Raw genomic sequence first — 16,922 nt, forward strand, 5'->3', positions numbered from 1 at the left:
TATACATTTAAAAACCCGCTACAAACTAAACCCTCAACGGGACAAAAAAATAAAAAATACACAGACAGACTGCAGAGGCCGCTGCGACGTCGGTCGCGCCGCCCAGTGGAAGCGGGTACAATAATAGTTAAACAATATTTGGACAGGTACATGGATAGGAAAGGTTTAGAACAACACGGGCAAAATTAGGCACACTGGACTGGTTCGGTTAGGCAACCAGCTCAGCAAGAATGGGTTGGGCCGAAGGGCCAGTTTTCATGCTGTATAGTTCTGTGGCTCTAACACTCACCCACACGATCATGGATGTCTCAGCAAGCAGACATCCTGACATGTAACAGTATATGGTCACTGGTACACACACACACACGTGTTCACCAACACACATACACTACAATGGGCAAAGGGCCAGTGAACAGACCCAGGGTGAAACAGGACAGGTCAAAGAAGTCAGAACATGGCCACAGGGAGCTACCGCAGCACTACAAGACTGCTTTGAAACCACACAGTGGGCCATTTTCAGAGAGGCAGCAACAGATGACAGTGGCATCAACCTCCAAGAATACACAGAATCCGTCATTGGATACATCAATAAATGTATTGAGGATGTAACGGTGGTAAAAAACCACCAGGAGGCGTGCCAATCAGAAACCTTGGCTAACTGGGGAAGTGTGTTCCCTACTGAGAATCCGGAATGCTGCATTCAAATCTGGGGACAACGCAGCATACAAACTGGCAAGGGGTAACCTATCCCGGGGGATCAGGGAAGCGAAGAGGCGATATGGACAAAAACTTAATAGCCATTTCGCAAATGACAAAGACACACGTCGCCTTGTGGCAGGGATTTCATACCATCACTGACTACAAGCCCCCCCCCCCCCCCCCCGCTGCGGATATGCCAAAACGACCCCTCTCTACCAGATGAACTGAACGAGTTCTACGCACGGTTTGAGGTTAAAAACAGCACCCAGGCACGTGCACTACTGCCATCTCCCAGTGACCAGTCGCTCAGGCTGTCCGCAGCCGGAGTTAAAAAGGCCTTTGCCAGCGTCAATCCACGCAAAGCTGCAGGGCCGGACAACATTCCTGGATGCGTTTTAAGAGACTGCGCCGAGCAACTGAAAGATGTCTTCACAGACATTTTTAACATCTCACTCAGCCAGGCAGTAGTGCCCAACTGTCTTAAGAGTGCCACCATCGTCCCTGTCCCGAAGAAACCAAACCCAGCCTGCCATAATGACTTTCGACCAGTGGCTCTAACACCCATTGTAATTAAGTATTTTGAGCGACTGGTTATGCAGCATATCAAAAATAGTCTACCTGCTGACCTAGACCCACGGCAGTTCGCCTACAGAGCCAACCGATCCACAGAGGACGCAGTCTCAACAACACTGAACCTCGTACTGTCACACCTTGATCGGAAAAATACTTATGCCAGGATCCTCTTCATAGACTTCAGCTCTGCTTTTAATACAATCATTCCGCAGCAGCTGGTGGAGAAGTTGGAGCTATTGGGGGTTGATGCTGGCACATGCAACTGGGTCCTGAACTTTCTATCGCAACGGCAGCAGACAGTCAGGGTGGGCAGTAGGACATCAAAAACCATAGCCGTGAGCACTGGCTCACCCCAAGGCTGTGTCCCTAAGCCCCCTGCTGTTTAGTCTGCTGACACACGACTGTACTGCTAGACTCAACAACAACTTCATCAACAAGTTCGCTGATGACACGACAGTGGTGGGTCTCATCAGTGACAATGATGAGTCGGTGTACAGGATGGAGGTGGGGCTGCTCACGGGTTGGTGCAAATCCCACAACCTCATTCTCAACGTGGGAAAAACTAAGGAGATGGTGGTTGACTTTAGGAGGGTGGGGAAACAACACCATACACCTCTGCACATCGATGGAGCTGATGTGGAAAGGGTCAGCAGCGTGAAGTTCCTAGGACACCACCTGTCAGATGACCTGACGTCCACGGCCAACACCACAGCACTGGTCAAGAGAGCCCAGCAGCGACTACACCCTCTCCGAAGACTACGTAAAGCAGATCTCCCCACTACACACCTACGGACTTTTTATAGGGGGACAATCGAGAGCACATTGACCTACGGCATCACTTCCTGGTTCGGGAGCTGCAAGGCGTACGAACGGCACCAACTAGACAGGATTGTGAAGACCGCCAGCAGGATTATTGGTGCTCCACTCCCTTTCCTGCTGGACATATACAGGAAGAGATGTATCAGCAGAGCCATCTCCATCATCAAAGACCCCTACCACCCATCGCATCACATATTCTCCATCCTGCCATCTGGGAAGAGGTACAGGAGCATTAGCTGCAAAACCAGCAGGATGCTCCTCAGCTTCTTCCCGCAGGCTATAAGACTGCTAAACGGACTTTGCCCCCTGCCAAAGTATCGCGCACCAACCACCAACCTGGACACACTGCAGCAGAGCCACTGTTGTGCCGCTGCCGATCGGAACGCCTGTTGAATGTTTAGTAGAGTGTTAAATTTGTTCATGATATATGTATTTTTATTTCTATTTATTTTTAATGCACACTGAATGGACACTGGTTGAGCAACGTTTTTTTGTTTCCTCTGGGTATGTGAATACTCAGGAAATGACAATAAAGATATACAATATAACAGCATTTTAGTAGTACATTTACACACTCGTGTCACCAACACGTTCACTACAGCGAGCAATCACCGTACCTGATGCAGCGTTCCACCTGTTCAAACCAATGCAGCCTCACAGTGGTCAGCACCAGAGCTTCCCCAGAGATGAAGGCAAAACAGGCCAGGCAGCAGTCGCCCAGCACCTGCACACAAATATATCAGTTTATGTGATAGCAGCACAATTGGTTCACTCGGCCCATCAAGTCTACTCCGCCATTCAATTATGGCTAGTCCATCTTTCCCTCTTAACCCCATTGTCCTGCCTTCTCCCCATAACCCATAAGAGCAGTGATCCAGGACTCACCTCATCGGTGACAAAGACAGCATGGACAGCACTCTCCATGTCCTCACCCTGGGGAAGACTGGCCTGGCCATCAGGCAGCACCTCCGCCCACCGTCCACCCAGACGGGCTCCGGGGACCGACGGCAGATCCTGCTCCTCCAGGCTCTCCCAAAGGAATGCCGCTCCTACCTGAGCGAGCAGGAGAACCCGCTTTCCATCGTTGGACACAAACACGGACAGCTTCACAGTGGAGTCTGGCAGAGAGGGAGAGGAGGGGTCAGAGAGGCGTGGAGTCACACAGCATGGAAACAGCCCTTCAGCCCAGCTCATCCATGCTGGTCAACATGTCCCATCCCATCTTTAGGAAGGAGATGAGGAGGAATTTCTTCAGTCAGAGGGTGGTGAATCTGTGTAATTCATTGCCGCAGACGTCCATAGGGGCCGCCAATGGATAATTATAAGGCAGAGATTGACTGATTCTTGATTAGTACGGGTGTCAGGCTTTATGGGAAGAAGGCAGGAGTATATGATTAGGAGAGATAGATCAGCCATGATTGAATGGCAGAGTAGAGTTGATGGGCCAAATGGCCCATTTCTGCTCCAATCACTTATGAACATGAACTCATCTAAGCTATATGCCTGTGCCTGTCCTATATCCCACTCACCCTTTCCTATGCGTGTCCAAGTGTCTGTTAAATATTTATATTGTACATACAACATAGAACAGGTACAGGTCCTCAGCCTACAATATCTGTGCTGAACATGTTGCAGTGATTCCCTCTGCCTCAAATACCTCCTGTACCAGCCCGTTCCATACACCACCACCCTCTGTATGAAAACATTACCCCTCAGGTTCCTATCAAACCTTTCCCTCTCATCTTAAACCTATGTCCTCTGGTTCTTGATTCCCCGACTGGGTGATAGACTCTGTGCATTCACCCAATCTATTCTCTCCATGATTTTATACACCTCTATAAGATCACCTCCTGTGCTGCAAAGAATAAGGTTCTAGCCTGCTCAACCTATCCCTGTTAAATTCTGTTGTTAAAGATAAGACTCAACATAAAATTCTTGAATGTTGAGTCTTATTTTTATTTGTGTGCTGCATGGCAAGTCAAATTTCACTAATTGGTGTATGTAATAATACATGTCCTTTGTCCTTTGTCCTCCCTGTAGCTCAGGCCCTTCAGTTCTGGCAACATCCTTGTAAATCTTCTCTGCACTCTTCAATTTAACAACAGGAAAGATATTGTCAAGCTTGCAAGGGTTCAGAGAAGATTTACGAGGATGTTGCCAGGACTAGAGGGCCTGAGCTATATAGGGAGAGGTTGAGTAGGCTGGGTCTCTATTCCTTGGAGCGCAGGAGGATGAGGGGTGATCTTATAGAGATGTATAAAATCATGAGAGGAATAGATCGGATGGATGCACAGAGTATCTTGCCCAGAGTAGGAGAATCGAGGACCAGAGGATATAGGTTCAAGGTGAAGGGGAAAATATTTAATAGGAATCTGAGGGGTAACCTTTTAACACAAAGGGTGGTAGGTGTATGGGACAAGCTGCCAGAGGAGGTAGTTGAAGCTGTGACCTTTTAGAAATATTTTAGAAACAGTTAGACAGGTACATGGATACCACACGTTTGGAGGGATATGGACCAAGTGCAGGCAGGTGGGACTAATGTAGGGATTGGAGGGATATGGACCAAGTGCAGGCGGTTGGGACTAGTATAGATGGGACATGTTGGTCGGTGAGGGCAAGTTGGGCCGAAGGGCCTGTATCAGTCAATGACTCTATGACATCCATCCTCTAGCAGGGTGACTAAAACTGAACACAATACTCCAAAAGTGGCCTCACCAACTTCTTGTACAACTGTAACATAACATCCCAACTTTTGTACTCAAAACCCTGACTGAAGACCAACGTGCCATCCCTGCCTCCCAACATCTCCCCCACCCCTACCCCTGCCCCCCTGCCCCATCCTGACCTTCACTCTCTGCCTATCCCCATCCTGTCACCCCCCACCTCCACCCCACACATCACCCGGCAATGTTTCAGGGTCTTTGTCCCACCCAGGCGAAGCCCCCGCTATGGACTTACTCTGGGCAGCCGCTGCCAAGGCGCTCACTCCTTCCACTGCCCCCACCGTCTTCAAACAGTCGGCATCCTTCCTCCATAGGAAGAGTTCCCCTGTGGTCAGCACTCCAGCCAGCCATGAACCTGCACCGTGCAGGGACAGAGAGAGTTGAGTTTAGTTTAGAGACAAAGAGACAATCATGCCCCGACCTCCACCATTCTTAGGCCCAGTCTGGTGTAGATTTAATTAAGAGATACAGCACGGAAACAGGCCCTTCAGCCCACCGAGCCTCTCACACTAACACTCTCCTACACAAACTGGGAACAATTCTATACTTATATCAAGCCAATTAACCAACAAATTGGGAATAGAATAGAATGCAAACAGACAAGGTTTGAACGAAAATTCATTCCTGTAGTCCTGACATTACAAAAGAAAACCAAGACACACACTTAACACAATTTACACAAGCATCCATCACAGTGAATCTCCCCAACACCTCCTCACTGTGATGGAAGGCAAAAGTCTTATCTCTTCTCCCGCGGTCCAGCAGTCCAACTGTAGCGTCGAGGTGACAGGGGCTCACGATGTTAAAGCCCCCGGCGGACGATGGTAAGTCCCGTCGCCGTTTAAGCCACGCCTGGCAATTTTAGACCCCGCACTGAGTCATTTGAACCCTGTGATTCCGGCGGGAGAAGTTCCTGTTGCGGGAGCTCCGAAAAGCGGCCTCCCACCAGGGACCTGCGAGCTCCTGATGTTCCTGTCCACCGGGCCTGCGGCCGGAGCCTCCGAAGCTCCAAAGTTGGGTTACAGCTGCGCGCCACCACAGCTCTCCCTGCTCTGAAGCCGACCAGCTCCGCGATGGCAAGTCCGCAGGCTCCGCAGGCTCCGCGACTGGAGCCCTCAGGTTGGTTCCGGTTGGAGGCCGCTGCCGGCTCCACGATGTTAGGCCTAACGACACCGGAGACCCGACACAGGGGGGGAAAAAGTCGGGGTCCCCGTACAAGGAAGAGATTAAACGGATTCCCCCACCCCCCAACATATACACAGCTAAAAAAATAATAAAAAGTCACAAAACAAAAACATACTATAAAGTCCTAATGGCTGACAAGAAGAAAGGAGAACTTAAAAAAAACGAAGTGGCAGTTTGGCTGGATCGGACTGCAGTCGAGCACGCTTGCCAGTGTTAGGGGGTGCGGACAAGGTGTGGTTTCCCAACACCCTCTGTGATCTGTTGGTGAGAAATCTGAGTATGTCTTTGGAGTGTGGAGAAGTCTGCAAACCAGATGGTGTTTAAGATTCGTCATCGACACCCCTGCCAGCCTGGTAAGCAAACTGCAATGAAGAAAAATCACTATTGAGTTTTTCCCACACAGGTCATGGGGAAACGTACAAACTCCGAACAGATGACAGCACCCTTTTGAGTCATGATCAAATCAGGTCTGAGTGTGGAGACGATTGATTCTAGCTGGGTGCTATTGTCCTTTTCAAATCTGGTGTAGAAGGAGTTGAGATCATTCGGGAGTGAAGTGAAGCTGCTTCCTGCTACCTGCGCGGTAAGGCAGCAGGTCTACCGCTGCAAGCCGCACTCAAGAGTTCTTATATTTCAGACTTGGAGGCGTTTGACTGTGAGAAAAAATGATTTTTCTTATTCTCTTAGGGGATTCCCCCACCCCCCAACATATACACAGCTAAAAAAATCAGTCGAGCCGCTGGGGCGCTGCCACACTCCATGTGTGCACACACACACAGTTCAAACTGTGCACCCTCACTCCTGTATCTGTACAGCCAGGCTGTGCACGGGATCACCAACACGTTCCACACAGACGCAACCAGCATTGGGCAGTGGGCAGTGAAGGAGACCCAAGGAACAGCAGATGCTGCAATCTGGAGCTCAGCACAAAGTCCTGGTGGAACTCAGCGGGCCAGGCAGCATCTGTGGAGAGAAGGATTGGGTGACGATTCGGGTTGAGACCCTTCTTCAGCCCTGAGATCAGGGTCTCGACCCGAAACGTCACCCATTCCTTCTCTCCAGAGATGCTGCCTGTCCCGCTGAGTTACTCCAGCTTTTTGTGTCTATCTTTTTTTTAAACCAGCATCTGCAGTTTCTTCTAGCATTAACACAAGAGACTTTGAAAGATACAGCACAAAAACAGGCCCTGCGCCCCACTGAGTCCACACCAACCTTCGATCACCCATTCATACTTGTTCTATGTTATCCCACTTTCTCATCCACTCCCTACACATTAGGGGCATTTTACAGTGGGGCAATTAACCTGCACGTGTTTGGGATGTGAGAGGAAAAAGGAGCACTCGGAGGAAACACCCACGCCGTCACTATTGCAGTCATTGCCCCGAAAAGCACTGGAGAAAAGTGTGGGAGTGCAGGTTCCAACTACCCTGTGTCCTGGTGCTACAGGAGGTGGCTGGAACAGCACATGAGCAGTGTGGGAGCAGAGCAGGAGCAGCGCAGGACGTGACAGGAGCAGCGCAGGAGGTGAAAGGAGCAGTGCAGGTGACAGCAGCAGTGCAGGGCCGCAGGAGTAGTGAACGACTATCACTGAGCAGCTTCCACTCCTGGATGGTCAACATGGAGACAAGACGATCGTAACTCCATCATTCTTGGGACCAATCTGGTGTAGGCTTAGTTTAGAGAAACTGCGGAAACAGGCCCTTCAGCCCACCGAGCCCGCGTCCACCAGCGATCCAAGCACATTAACACTTATCCAATACGCACTAGTGACAATTTACATTTACCAAGCCAATTAACCTACAAACCTGTACGTCTTTTGAGTGTGGGAGGAAATGGGGGATCCTGGAGAAAACCCATGTGGTCGTGGGGAGAACGTACAAACTCCATACAGACAGCACCCGTAGTCAGGATGGAACCTGGGTCACCGGCGCTGTAAGGCACCATGTCCACCGGTGCGCCACCATTAAGGGTTAATTCTTGTCACGTGTGGTGAGGTACAGTGGAAAGTTAGGGTTTGCATGGTGTTGTCCATACAGACACAGTGAGGTGCAGGGCAGGTCAGTAGATGGATGGAGGGAGGGGAGGGGGGGGGGGGGGGGGGGGGGGGGTGGGTGAATGAGTGAAGGGAGTACCGTTGGCAGAGGTGGTCACACTGAGCACGTTCTTCAGCAGGGGCTGCAGCTTGCCGATCTTCCGCTGGGTCCGGCCCGTCGACAGGCTGAGTACACACAGCCGCTGCACGTCCGACAGCAGAATCGCCTCCTTCTCCTGTAGCGGGACAGGTACATGCAGTGGTGTACAACACACACAGGTACACAAAAACAGGCAGCAGTGCACAACACACAGGTACACAAATACAGGCAGCAGTGTACAACACACACACACACAGGTACACAAATACAGGCAGCAGTGTACAGCAAACACAGGTACATGTAGTGGTGTACAACACACACAGGTACACAAATACAGGCAGCAGTGCACAACACACAGGTACACAAATACAGGCAGCAGTGTACAACACACACACACACAGGTACACAAATACAGGCAGCAGTGTACAGCAAACACAGGTACATGTAGTGGTGTACAACACACACAGGTACACAAATACAGGCAGCAGTGTACAACACACACAGGTACACAAATACAGGCAGCAGTGTACAACACACACACACACTGGTACACAAATACAGGCAGCAGTGTACAACACACACAGGTACATGCAGTGGTGTACAACACACACAGGCACACAAATACAGGCAGCAGTGTACAACACACACAGGTACACAAATACAGGCAGCAGTGTACAACACACACACACACACACACACACACACTGGTGTACAACACACACAGGCACACAAATAAAGGCAGCAGTGTACAACACACACACAGGCACACAAATACAGGCAGCAGTGTACAAACACACACAAGTACATGCAGTGCTGGACAACACACACAGGTACACAAATACATGCAGTGGTGTACAACACACACACACACACACACAAGTACATACAGTGGTGTACAACACACACAGGTACACAAATACAGGCAGCGGTACACAACACACACAGGTACACAAATACAGGCAGCAGTGCACAACACACACACAAACAGGTACACAAATACAGGCAGCAGTGTACAACACACACACACACACACACAGGTACATAAATACAGGCAGCAGGTCACAACACACACATAAACAGGTACATAAATACAGGCAGCAGTGTACAACACACACACACACACACACACATAGGTACGTGCAGTGGTGTACAACACACACAGGTGCACAAATACAGGCATCAGTGTACAAGGTACACAGGTACACACATACAGACAGTAGTGCACAACACACGTACATGCAGTGGTGGACAACACACAAAGGTCCACAGTCCACATATACAGGCAGCACTGTGAGACCAGGACATCCGAGATGTCCTCATTCTTTAGGAAATGGGAACCTCTTCCAACATAGATGAGGCTCTCACTCGTGTCTCCTCGGTACCCCGCAGTTCCGCCTTGCTCTCCCTCCCCCTAATCGCAACAGAGACAGAGTCCCCCTTAGCTCTTATCTTCCACCCCATCAGCCGTCCCATACAACACATAATCTTCCAACATATTTGCCACCTCCAACGGGATCCCACCTCTAGTCACATCTTCCCATCTCACCCCTTTCTGCCTCCCACAGACCATCCCCTCCACAACTCCCTGGTTACAACCCTTCCCACCCAAACCCACCCCCCCCCAAGTAGATAGATAGATACCATCAACTATACTGTACACCCTGAAAGCTGCCCCCGCCCCAAGTACCTTCCACAACAAACAGCAGAAAAAAAACACAGAAGGGAGATGCATACACCATGTATACAGATATACCTTCCCCAGCAACAGCAGAAGATGCAACACCTGTCCCTATACCTCCTCCCTCGACTGTGCAGGGACCCCAACAGTCCTTTAAGGTTAGGCAGAGGTTCACTTACACTTCCTTCAACCCCATCTACTGTATCTGTTGTTCAAGATGTGGACTCCTATACATCGGCGAGACCAAACGCAAACTGGGCGATCGTTTCGCTGAACACCTTCGCCTGGACCCATCTATCTCCCGGTGGCTAAACACTTTAATTCCCTTTTCCATTCCCAACCTGACCTTTCTCTCCTAGATCTCCATTGTCAGAGTGAGGTTAAACATAAATTGGAGGAACAGCATCTCATATTTCGCTTGGGTAGCTTACAGCCCAGTGGTATGAATATTGATTTCTCTAAATTCAAGTAACACCTGCATTCCCTCTCTCTCCATCCCTTCCCCACGCAAGTCACTTCGTTCTCCAAGAGCATTTCATTCTTACCTAGCAAACAGCTATCAGTGGCTTGATTCCCTTATCATTGTAACTTTTTTGCATATAACCATATAACCATATAACAATTACAGCACGGAAACAGGCCATCTCGGCCCTTCTAGTCCGTGCCGAACACTTACTCTCATCTAGTCCCATCTAGTCCCATCTACCTGCACTCAGACCATAACCCTCCATTCCTTTCCCATCCATATACCTATCCAATTTATTTTTAAATTATAAAAACAAACCTGCCATCACCACTTCCACTGGGAGCTCATTCCACACTGCTACCACTCTCTGAGTAAAGAAGTTCCCCCTCATGTTGCCCCTAAACTTTTGTCCCTTAATTCTCAAATCATGTCCTCTTGTTTGAATCTTCCCTACTCTCAATGGAAAAAGCTTATCCATGTCAACTCTGTCTATCCCTCTCATAATTTTAAAAACCTCTATCAAGTCCCCCTTAACCTTCTGCGCTCCAAAGAATAAATACCTAACTTGTTCAACCTTTCTCTGTAACTTAGGTGCTGAAACCCAGGCAACATTCTAGTAAATCTCCTCTATATTCTCTCTATTTTGTTGACATCTTTCCTATAATTTGGCGACCAGAATTGTACACCATACTCCAGAATTGGCCTCACTAATGCCTTGTACAATTTTAACATTACATCCCAACTTCTATACTCAATGCTCTGATTTATAAAGGCCAGCACACCAAAAGCTTTCTTTACCACCCTATCTACATGAGATTCCACATTCAGGGAACTATGCACAGTTATTCCTATATCCCTCTGTTCAACTGCATTCCTCAATTTGCTACCATTTACCATGTACGTCCTATTTTGATTTGTCCTGCCAAGATGTAGCACCTCACACTTATCAGCATTAAACTCCATCTGCCAGCTTTCAACCCACTCTTCTTATCTTTTATTCATTTATTCTATCTCTCCACATCATTGTCTATATCTCATTTCCCTTTCTCGGGACTTTCAGTCTCAAGAAGGCCCTCGACCCGAAACATTACCCATTCCTTCTCTTCTGCTGAGGTACTCCAGCATTCTGTGTCCATCTTCAGTGTACATTACACACAGGTACACAAATACAGGCAGCAGTGTACAACACACACGGGTACACAAATACAGGTTCAGTGTACAACACACACAGGTACACAAATACAGGCAGCAGTGTACAACACACACAGGTACACAAATACAGGTACAGTGTACAACACACACAGGTACACAAATACAGGTTCAGTGTAAAACACACAGTCCCCTGCAGGTAACATCGCAAGTAGACAGATTGAGACCCATCATTAGTCTGATCGAGATGAGGGTGATGGGGGGAGGGTGATGGAGGAGAGATGAGGTTGATAGAGGGAAGGGTGATGGAGGGGAGGGTGATGGAGGGGAGGGTGATGGAGGGGAGGGTGATTAAGGGGAGGGTGGTGGATGAGAGATGAGGTTGATAGAGGGGATGATGGAGGGAAGGGTGATGGAGGGGAGGGTGATGGAGGGGAGGGTGATGGAGGGGAGGGTGATGAAGGGGAGGGTGATGGAGGGGAGGGTGATGAGGGGAGGGTGATGGAGGGGAGGGTGATGGATGAGAGATGAGGTTGATAGAGGGGATTGATGGAGGGAAGGGTGATGGAGGGGAGGGTGATGGAGGGGAGGGTGATGGAGGGGAGGGTGATGGAGGGGAGGGTGATGAAGGGGAGGGTGATGGAGGGGAGGGTGATGGAGGGGAGGGTGATGAAGGGGAGGGTGATGGAGGGGAGGGTGATGGAGGGGAGGGTGATGAAGGGGAGGGTGATGGAGGGGAGGGTGATGGAGGGGAGGGTGATGAAGGGGAGGGTGATGGATGAGAGACGAGGGTGACGGAGGAGAGATGAGGGTGATGGAGGGGACGGTGATGGAGGGGAGGGTAATGAGGGGGGGGGGAGTGATGGAAGGGAGGTGAGTAAATGAAATGGTGTTGGAGGGGAGAAGGTACCAAGAAGCTTGGAACTGCAGATCTGATCTTGAGCAAAACACAAAGTGCTGGAAGAACTCAGCAGGTCAGGCAGCCTCTGTGGAGGGGGTGGTTGGGTGACATTTTAGGAGTAGGGGGCAAAAAGCTGGCCAAGGGGATACAGGAGAGGGGGTGATTGGGAAATGGGTGGAGGAAGGAGATAAAATAAATGGAGCTAAAAGGATGAGATGAGGAGAGGAGTGAAATGTGAAGTTGGGGGAGAGATTTTTGGTGGATGGGCATGGGGATTGGCAGAATGGAAGGTGTTGGGAGAGTGGGAGGTGGATGTGGACTCGGGTGGTGTGTGGCAATAGGGTGCTGGGACTGCTTACCTGGCCAATCCAGTACAGTCGGGGCCAAGGTTGTTTGTGCTTGGTGCTACTGGACAGAAGCACCTCCAGTCTCAGGTTCATGGTGAGGGAGGAGATGGTCCCTCCGTCAGAAGCTCTGCAACACAACACAGACCAGTCACACAACACCTCTCCACATTGAGAGGCTGCTCAGTGCACACATCACACTGCCCCGCTGACTGCCATGGTCTGCACACCTCTCAGGAGTGTTTCACTGTCGCATGTACCAACAACGGAACAATGACATTCTTACCTGCTGTAGCACATGTATGAGGCCTGGAAACATAATACTCATACATAATATATAATTAACAAAAACATTCCATTAATAACCCCAATCCTAGTGCAAAAAAGCCCAATGTCCCCAGTGAAAGCAAAGGCCAAGCATCATCCACAGTCTGGTTAGTAGACACAAGGAACTGCAGGTGCTGGTTTTCCAAAACAGATAGAGTGCTGGAGTAACTCAATGGGTCACGCAGCATCTCTGGATAACATGGATAGGTGACGTTTCAGTTCAGGACCCTTCTTCAGTTTTAGTTAGAGTTGTGTAGTGTTCAGGAGCCCGATGGTTGTTGGGAAGAAGCTGCTCCTAAACCTGGTGGTCACGGTTCTTAGACTCCTGTACCTTCTTCCCGATGGTAGCAGCGAGATGAGTATGTGGTCAGGGTGTTGTAAGTATATTTTTGAAGCAGCACCTCCTGTAGATCCCCTCAATGGTGGGGGGGTCAGCACCCGTGATGGACTGAGCAGTGTCCAGCACTCTCTGTAGATCTCTTCGATGGTGGGGAGGTCAGTACGAGTGATGGACACTGAAGGCCAAGGAACTGCCAGTGAGGTTCAGTAACATGTTACACATGGTTGACAAGTTTGCTGAATGAAAGATACAGCATGGAAACAGACCTTTCGGCCCACTGTGTCCATGAAGGAATGTAACTCCTTCTGCACATAGAAAATAGGTGCAGGAGGAGGCCATTCAGCCCTTCATGCCAGCACCGCCATTCATTGTGATCATGGCTGATCGTCCCCGATCAATAACCCGTGCCTGCCTTCTCCCCATATCCCTTGATTCCACTAGCCCCTAGAGGTCTATCTAACTCTCTCTTAAATCCATCCAGTGATTTGACAGGGAATTCTCTGTGGCAGGGAATTCCACAAATTCACAACTCTCTGGTTGAAAACGTTTTTTCTCACCTCAGTTTTAAATGGCCTCCCTATGATCTGGACACTTATGTTATCCCACTTTCTCATTTATTCCCTATGCACTAAGGACCATTTACAGAGGCCAGTTAAACTGCAAACCTGCTCGTCTTTAGGATGTGGGAGGCAACCGGAGCACCCGGAGGAAACCCATGTAGTCACAGGGAGAACGTGCAAACTCCACATGGACAGCAGCCGAGTCAGGATGGATCCCTGGGTCTCTGGCGCTGTGAGGTATCCTGTCCTCTCACAGACTGACGGCTGGCTTTAAATGCTGATCACAGGGCAGGAGTCCTTGATTCACGCTATTCATTCTCTTTCTGGAAGTCGATGTTCAGATCAGCATTGACTGCCCAGCCCTAACTGACTTTGAGAATGTGGCAGAGAATTGCCTTCTTGAGCAGAGAACAACACAGTCTCTCAGTCTGAAGGTAGACAAAAGTGCTGGAGAAACTCAGCGGGTGCGGCAGCATCTATGTAGCAAAGGAAATAGGCAACGTTTCGGGCCAAAACCCTTCTTCAGACTGATGCAGGGGGGGGAAGTGGCAGGAAAAAAAGAAAGGAAGAGGAAGAGCCAGAGGGCTGAGGGGGAGCTGAGAAGCTCAGAAGGGGAGGAGACAGCAAGGGCTACCGGAAGCTGGAGAATTCAATGTTTATGCCCAAGGGAAATATGAGGTGCTGCTCCTCCAGTTTCCGGTGATGCTCACTCTGGTCATGGAGGAGGCCCAGGAGCGAAAGGTCGGATTCAGAATGGAAGGAGGAGTTGAAGTGTTGAACCACAGGGAGATCAGGTTGGTCAATGCGGACCGAGCGGAGGTGTTCGGCGAAATGATTTTGAGGAAATGTGAGGTGTCAAACGGATAGTTATTAAGGGTAAGGACCAACTCCGCTAGGCGGAGGAGAGCATCTGTAGACGGGGATTGGATGGTGCTCCGGTCGAGGAAGAACCGGAGGGCTTTGAGGCCCTCCTGGTGGGGGGATGGAGCTGTAGAGTGACTGGACGTCCATGGTGAAGATGAGGGGATGGGGGCCTCGAGAATGGAATGCCCATAGACGACAGAGTGTCTGAGGTATCTTGAACCTATGTCGGGAGGGATTTCACCAGGGGGGATAGGATGGAGTTGAGGTATGTGGAAATAAGTTTGGTAGGGCACCAACAGGCAGAGACAATGGGTCTATCAGGACAGTCCAGTTTGTAGATTTTGGGGAGAAGGTAAAATTGGGGCGTGCGGGGCTGGGGGACGATGAGTTTGGGGGCTTGGGGTGGCAGGGAGCCGGAGTTGATGAAGTCGGTGATGGTGCTAGAGATAGTGGCCTGGTGCTCGCAGTCTGAAGAACGGTTTCAACCCAAAATGTCACCCATGGCTTTTCTGACCCGCTGAGTTACTCTAGCATTTTGTGTCTATCTTTGGTGTATACCAGCATCTACACTTCTTTCTTACACATAGAACAACCCAGCACAGCAACAGGTCCTTCAGCCCACAATACCTGTGCCGAACACGATGCCAAGACCAACTCACATGATCCTGATCCCTCCATTCCCTGCGTATCATGTGCCTATCCAAAAGTCTTCAACATCAATCTTGTATCTGCCTCCACCACCACCCCTGGCAGCACATTCCAGATCCCCACCACGCTCTGTGTAAAATAACTTGCCCCTCTCACCCTCAGGCTGTGCCCTAGGCTATTTAATATTTCCATCCTGAGGAAAAAGGTTTTGACTGTCTAGCCTATCTGGGCGGCAGTGGCATGGAGGCAGCACAGTGACACAGCGGTAGAGTTGCTGCCTTACAGCAACACAGGCCCGGGTTCAATCCTGACCTCGGCAAGTGTCTGTACAGTTTGTATATTCTCCTCGTCACCACCTGGTTTTTCTCCGGATGCTCCAGTTCCCTCCCACAATCCCAAGATGTACAGGTTTGCACGCTAATTGGCTAACGTGTAGGATAGTGCTTGTGTACTGGTCGGCTGGTCACTGGTAGGCACGGGCTCGGTGGGTCGATGGGCCTGTTTCCATGCTGTATTTCTAAAGCCTAAAGTAAACTCTCATTATTTTATATACTTCTATCAGGTCTTCCCTCAGCCCCCGAAGCTCCAGAGACAACAATGCAAGACTTGTCCAGCCTCTCCCTGTAGCCAATAATCAGGTAGCATTCTGGTAAAGGTGCAGTAGAGAACTGCAGATACTGGTTTACTCCGAAGGTAGAGACAAAATGTTGGAGTAACTCAGCGGGACCGGCGGCATCTCGGGAGAGAAGGAATGGGTGACGTTTTGGGTCGAGCCCCTTCTTCAGACTGAGAGTCAGGGGAGAGGGAGGCTAGAGATATGTAGGTGTAAGGGTGAAATGATATGAGATATGTAATGTCTTAAAAACGACAGATCAAAGGTAAACTTACTCTGCTCCCTCACCAAAGCCTCAGCATCCTTCCTGTAACGGGGCGATCAGAACTGCACGCAGTACAAATGCCGTTGAACCCAAGTCCTATGGAACTGCATCATGACTCCTGGACTTGAACTCAACGCCCTGATCTATGAATGATCTATCAAGCACACCATCTGCCTTCTTTACCACTCTCTCTACTTGTGTCATCACTTTCCTGTAGTTATCAGCAGCACCTCCGACACCGTCATCGTGAGGGAAGGGGCTTTAGACCCAGCAATGATGATGGACTGTGGTATATTTCCCAGTCAGGCTGGTTCGAAACCTGGATGGGACCAGTGGCGGCACGAAGGAGCAGCGGGTAGTGCTGCTGCCTCACAGCGCCAGCGACCCGGGTTCCATACCGACCTCAGGGGCTGTCTGCGTAGAGTTTGGGGAGTTGGAATTGGGCATTTGGATGCTGGGGAAGTACAGAACAAGGGGTCACGGTTTAAGGATAAGGGGGAAATTTTTTAGGACCAAGATGAGAAAAACATTTTTCACACAGAGAGTGGTGAATCTCTGGAATTCTCTGCCACAGAATGTAGTTGAGGCCAGTTCATTGGCTATATTTAAGAGGGAGTTAGATGTGGCCCGTGTGGC

General features: G+C 49.8%; 1 protein-coding gene across 1 annotated transcript in view; it reads right to left on the reverse strand.

Annotated features, from left to right (window-relative positions):
- Positions 1-16,922, reverse strand: part of cplane1 (ciliogenesis and planar polarity effector 1) — a 147,686-nt gene that overhangs the window by 126,998 nt on the left and 3,766 nt on the right. The window contains exons 2-6 of the mRNA XM_055630462.1: positions 12,685-12,799; positions 8,132-8,267; positions 5,050-5,169; positions 2,977-3,209; positions 2,709-2,815 (exon numbers count right to left, since the gene is read on the reverse strand). Coding sequence (XP_055486437.1) covers positions 2,709-2,815; positions 2,977-3,209; positions 5,050-5,169; positions 8,132-8,267; positions 12,685-12,765 — 677 coding nt within the window. The 5' untranslated portion in view covers positions 12,766-12,799. The remainder of the gene's footprint in view (positions 1-2,708; positions 2,816-2,976; positions 3,210-5,049; positions 5,170-8,131; positions 8,268-12,684; positions 12,800-16,922) is intronic.

The sequence above is a fragment of the Leucoraja erinacea genome, chromosome 3 (assembly GCF_028641065.1).
Source record: "Leucoraja erinacea ecotype New England chromosome 3, Leri_hhj_1, whole genome shotgun sequence".
NCBI classification, from domain to species: domain Eukaryota; kingdom Metazoa; phylum Chordata; class Chondrichthyes; order Rajiformes; family Rajidae; genus Leucoraja; species Leucoraja erinaceus.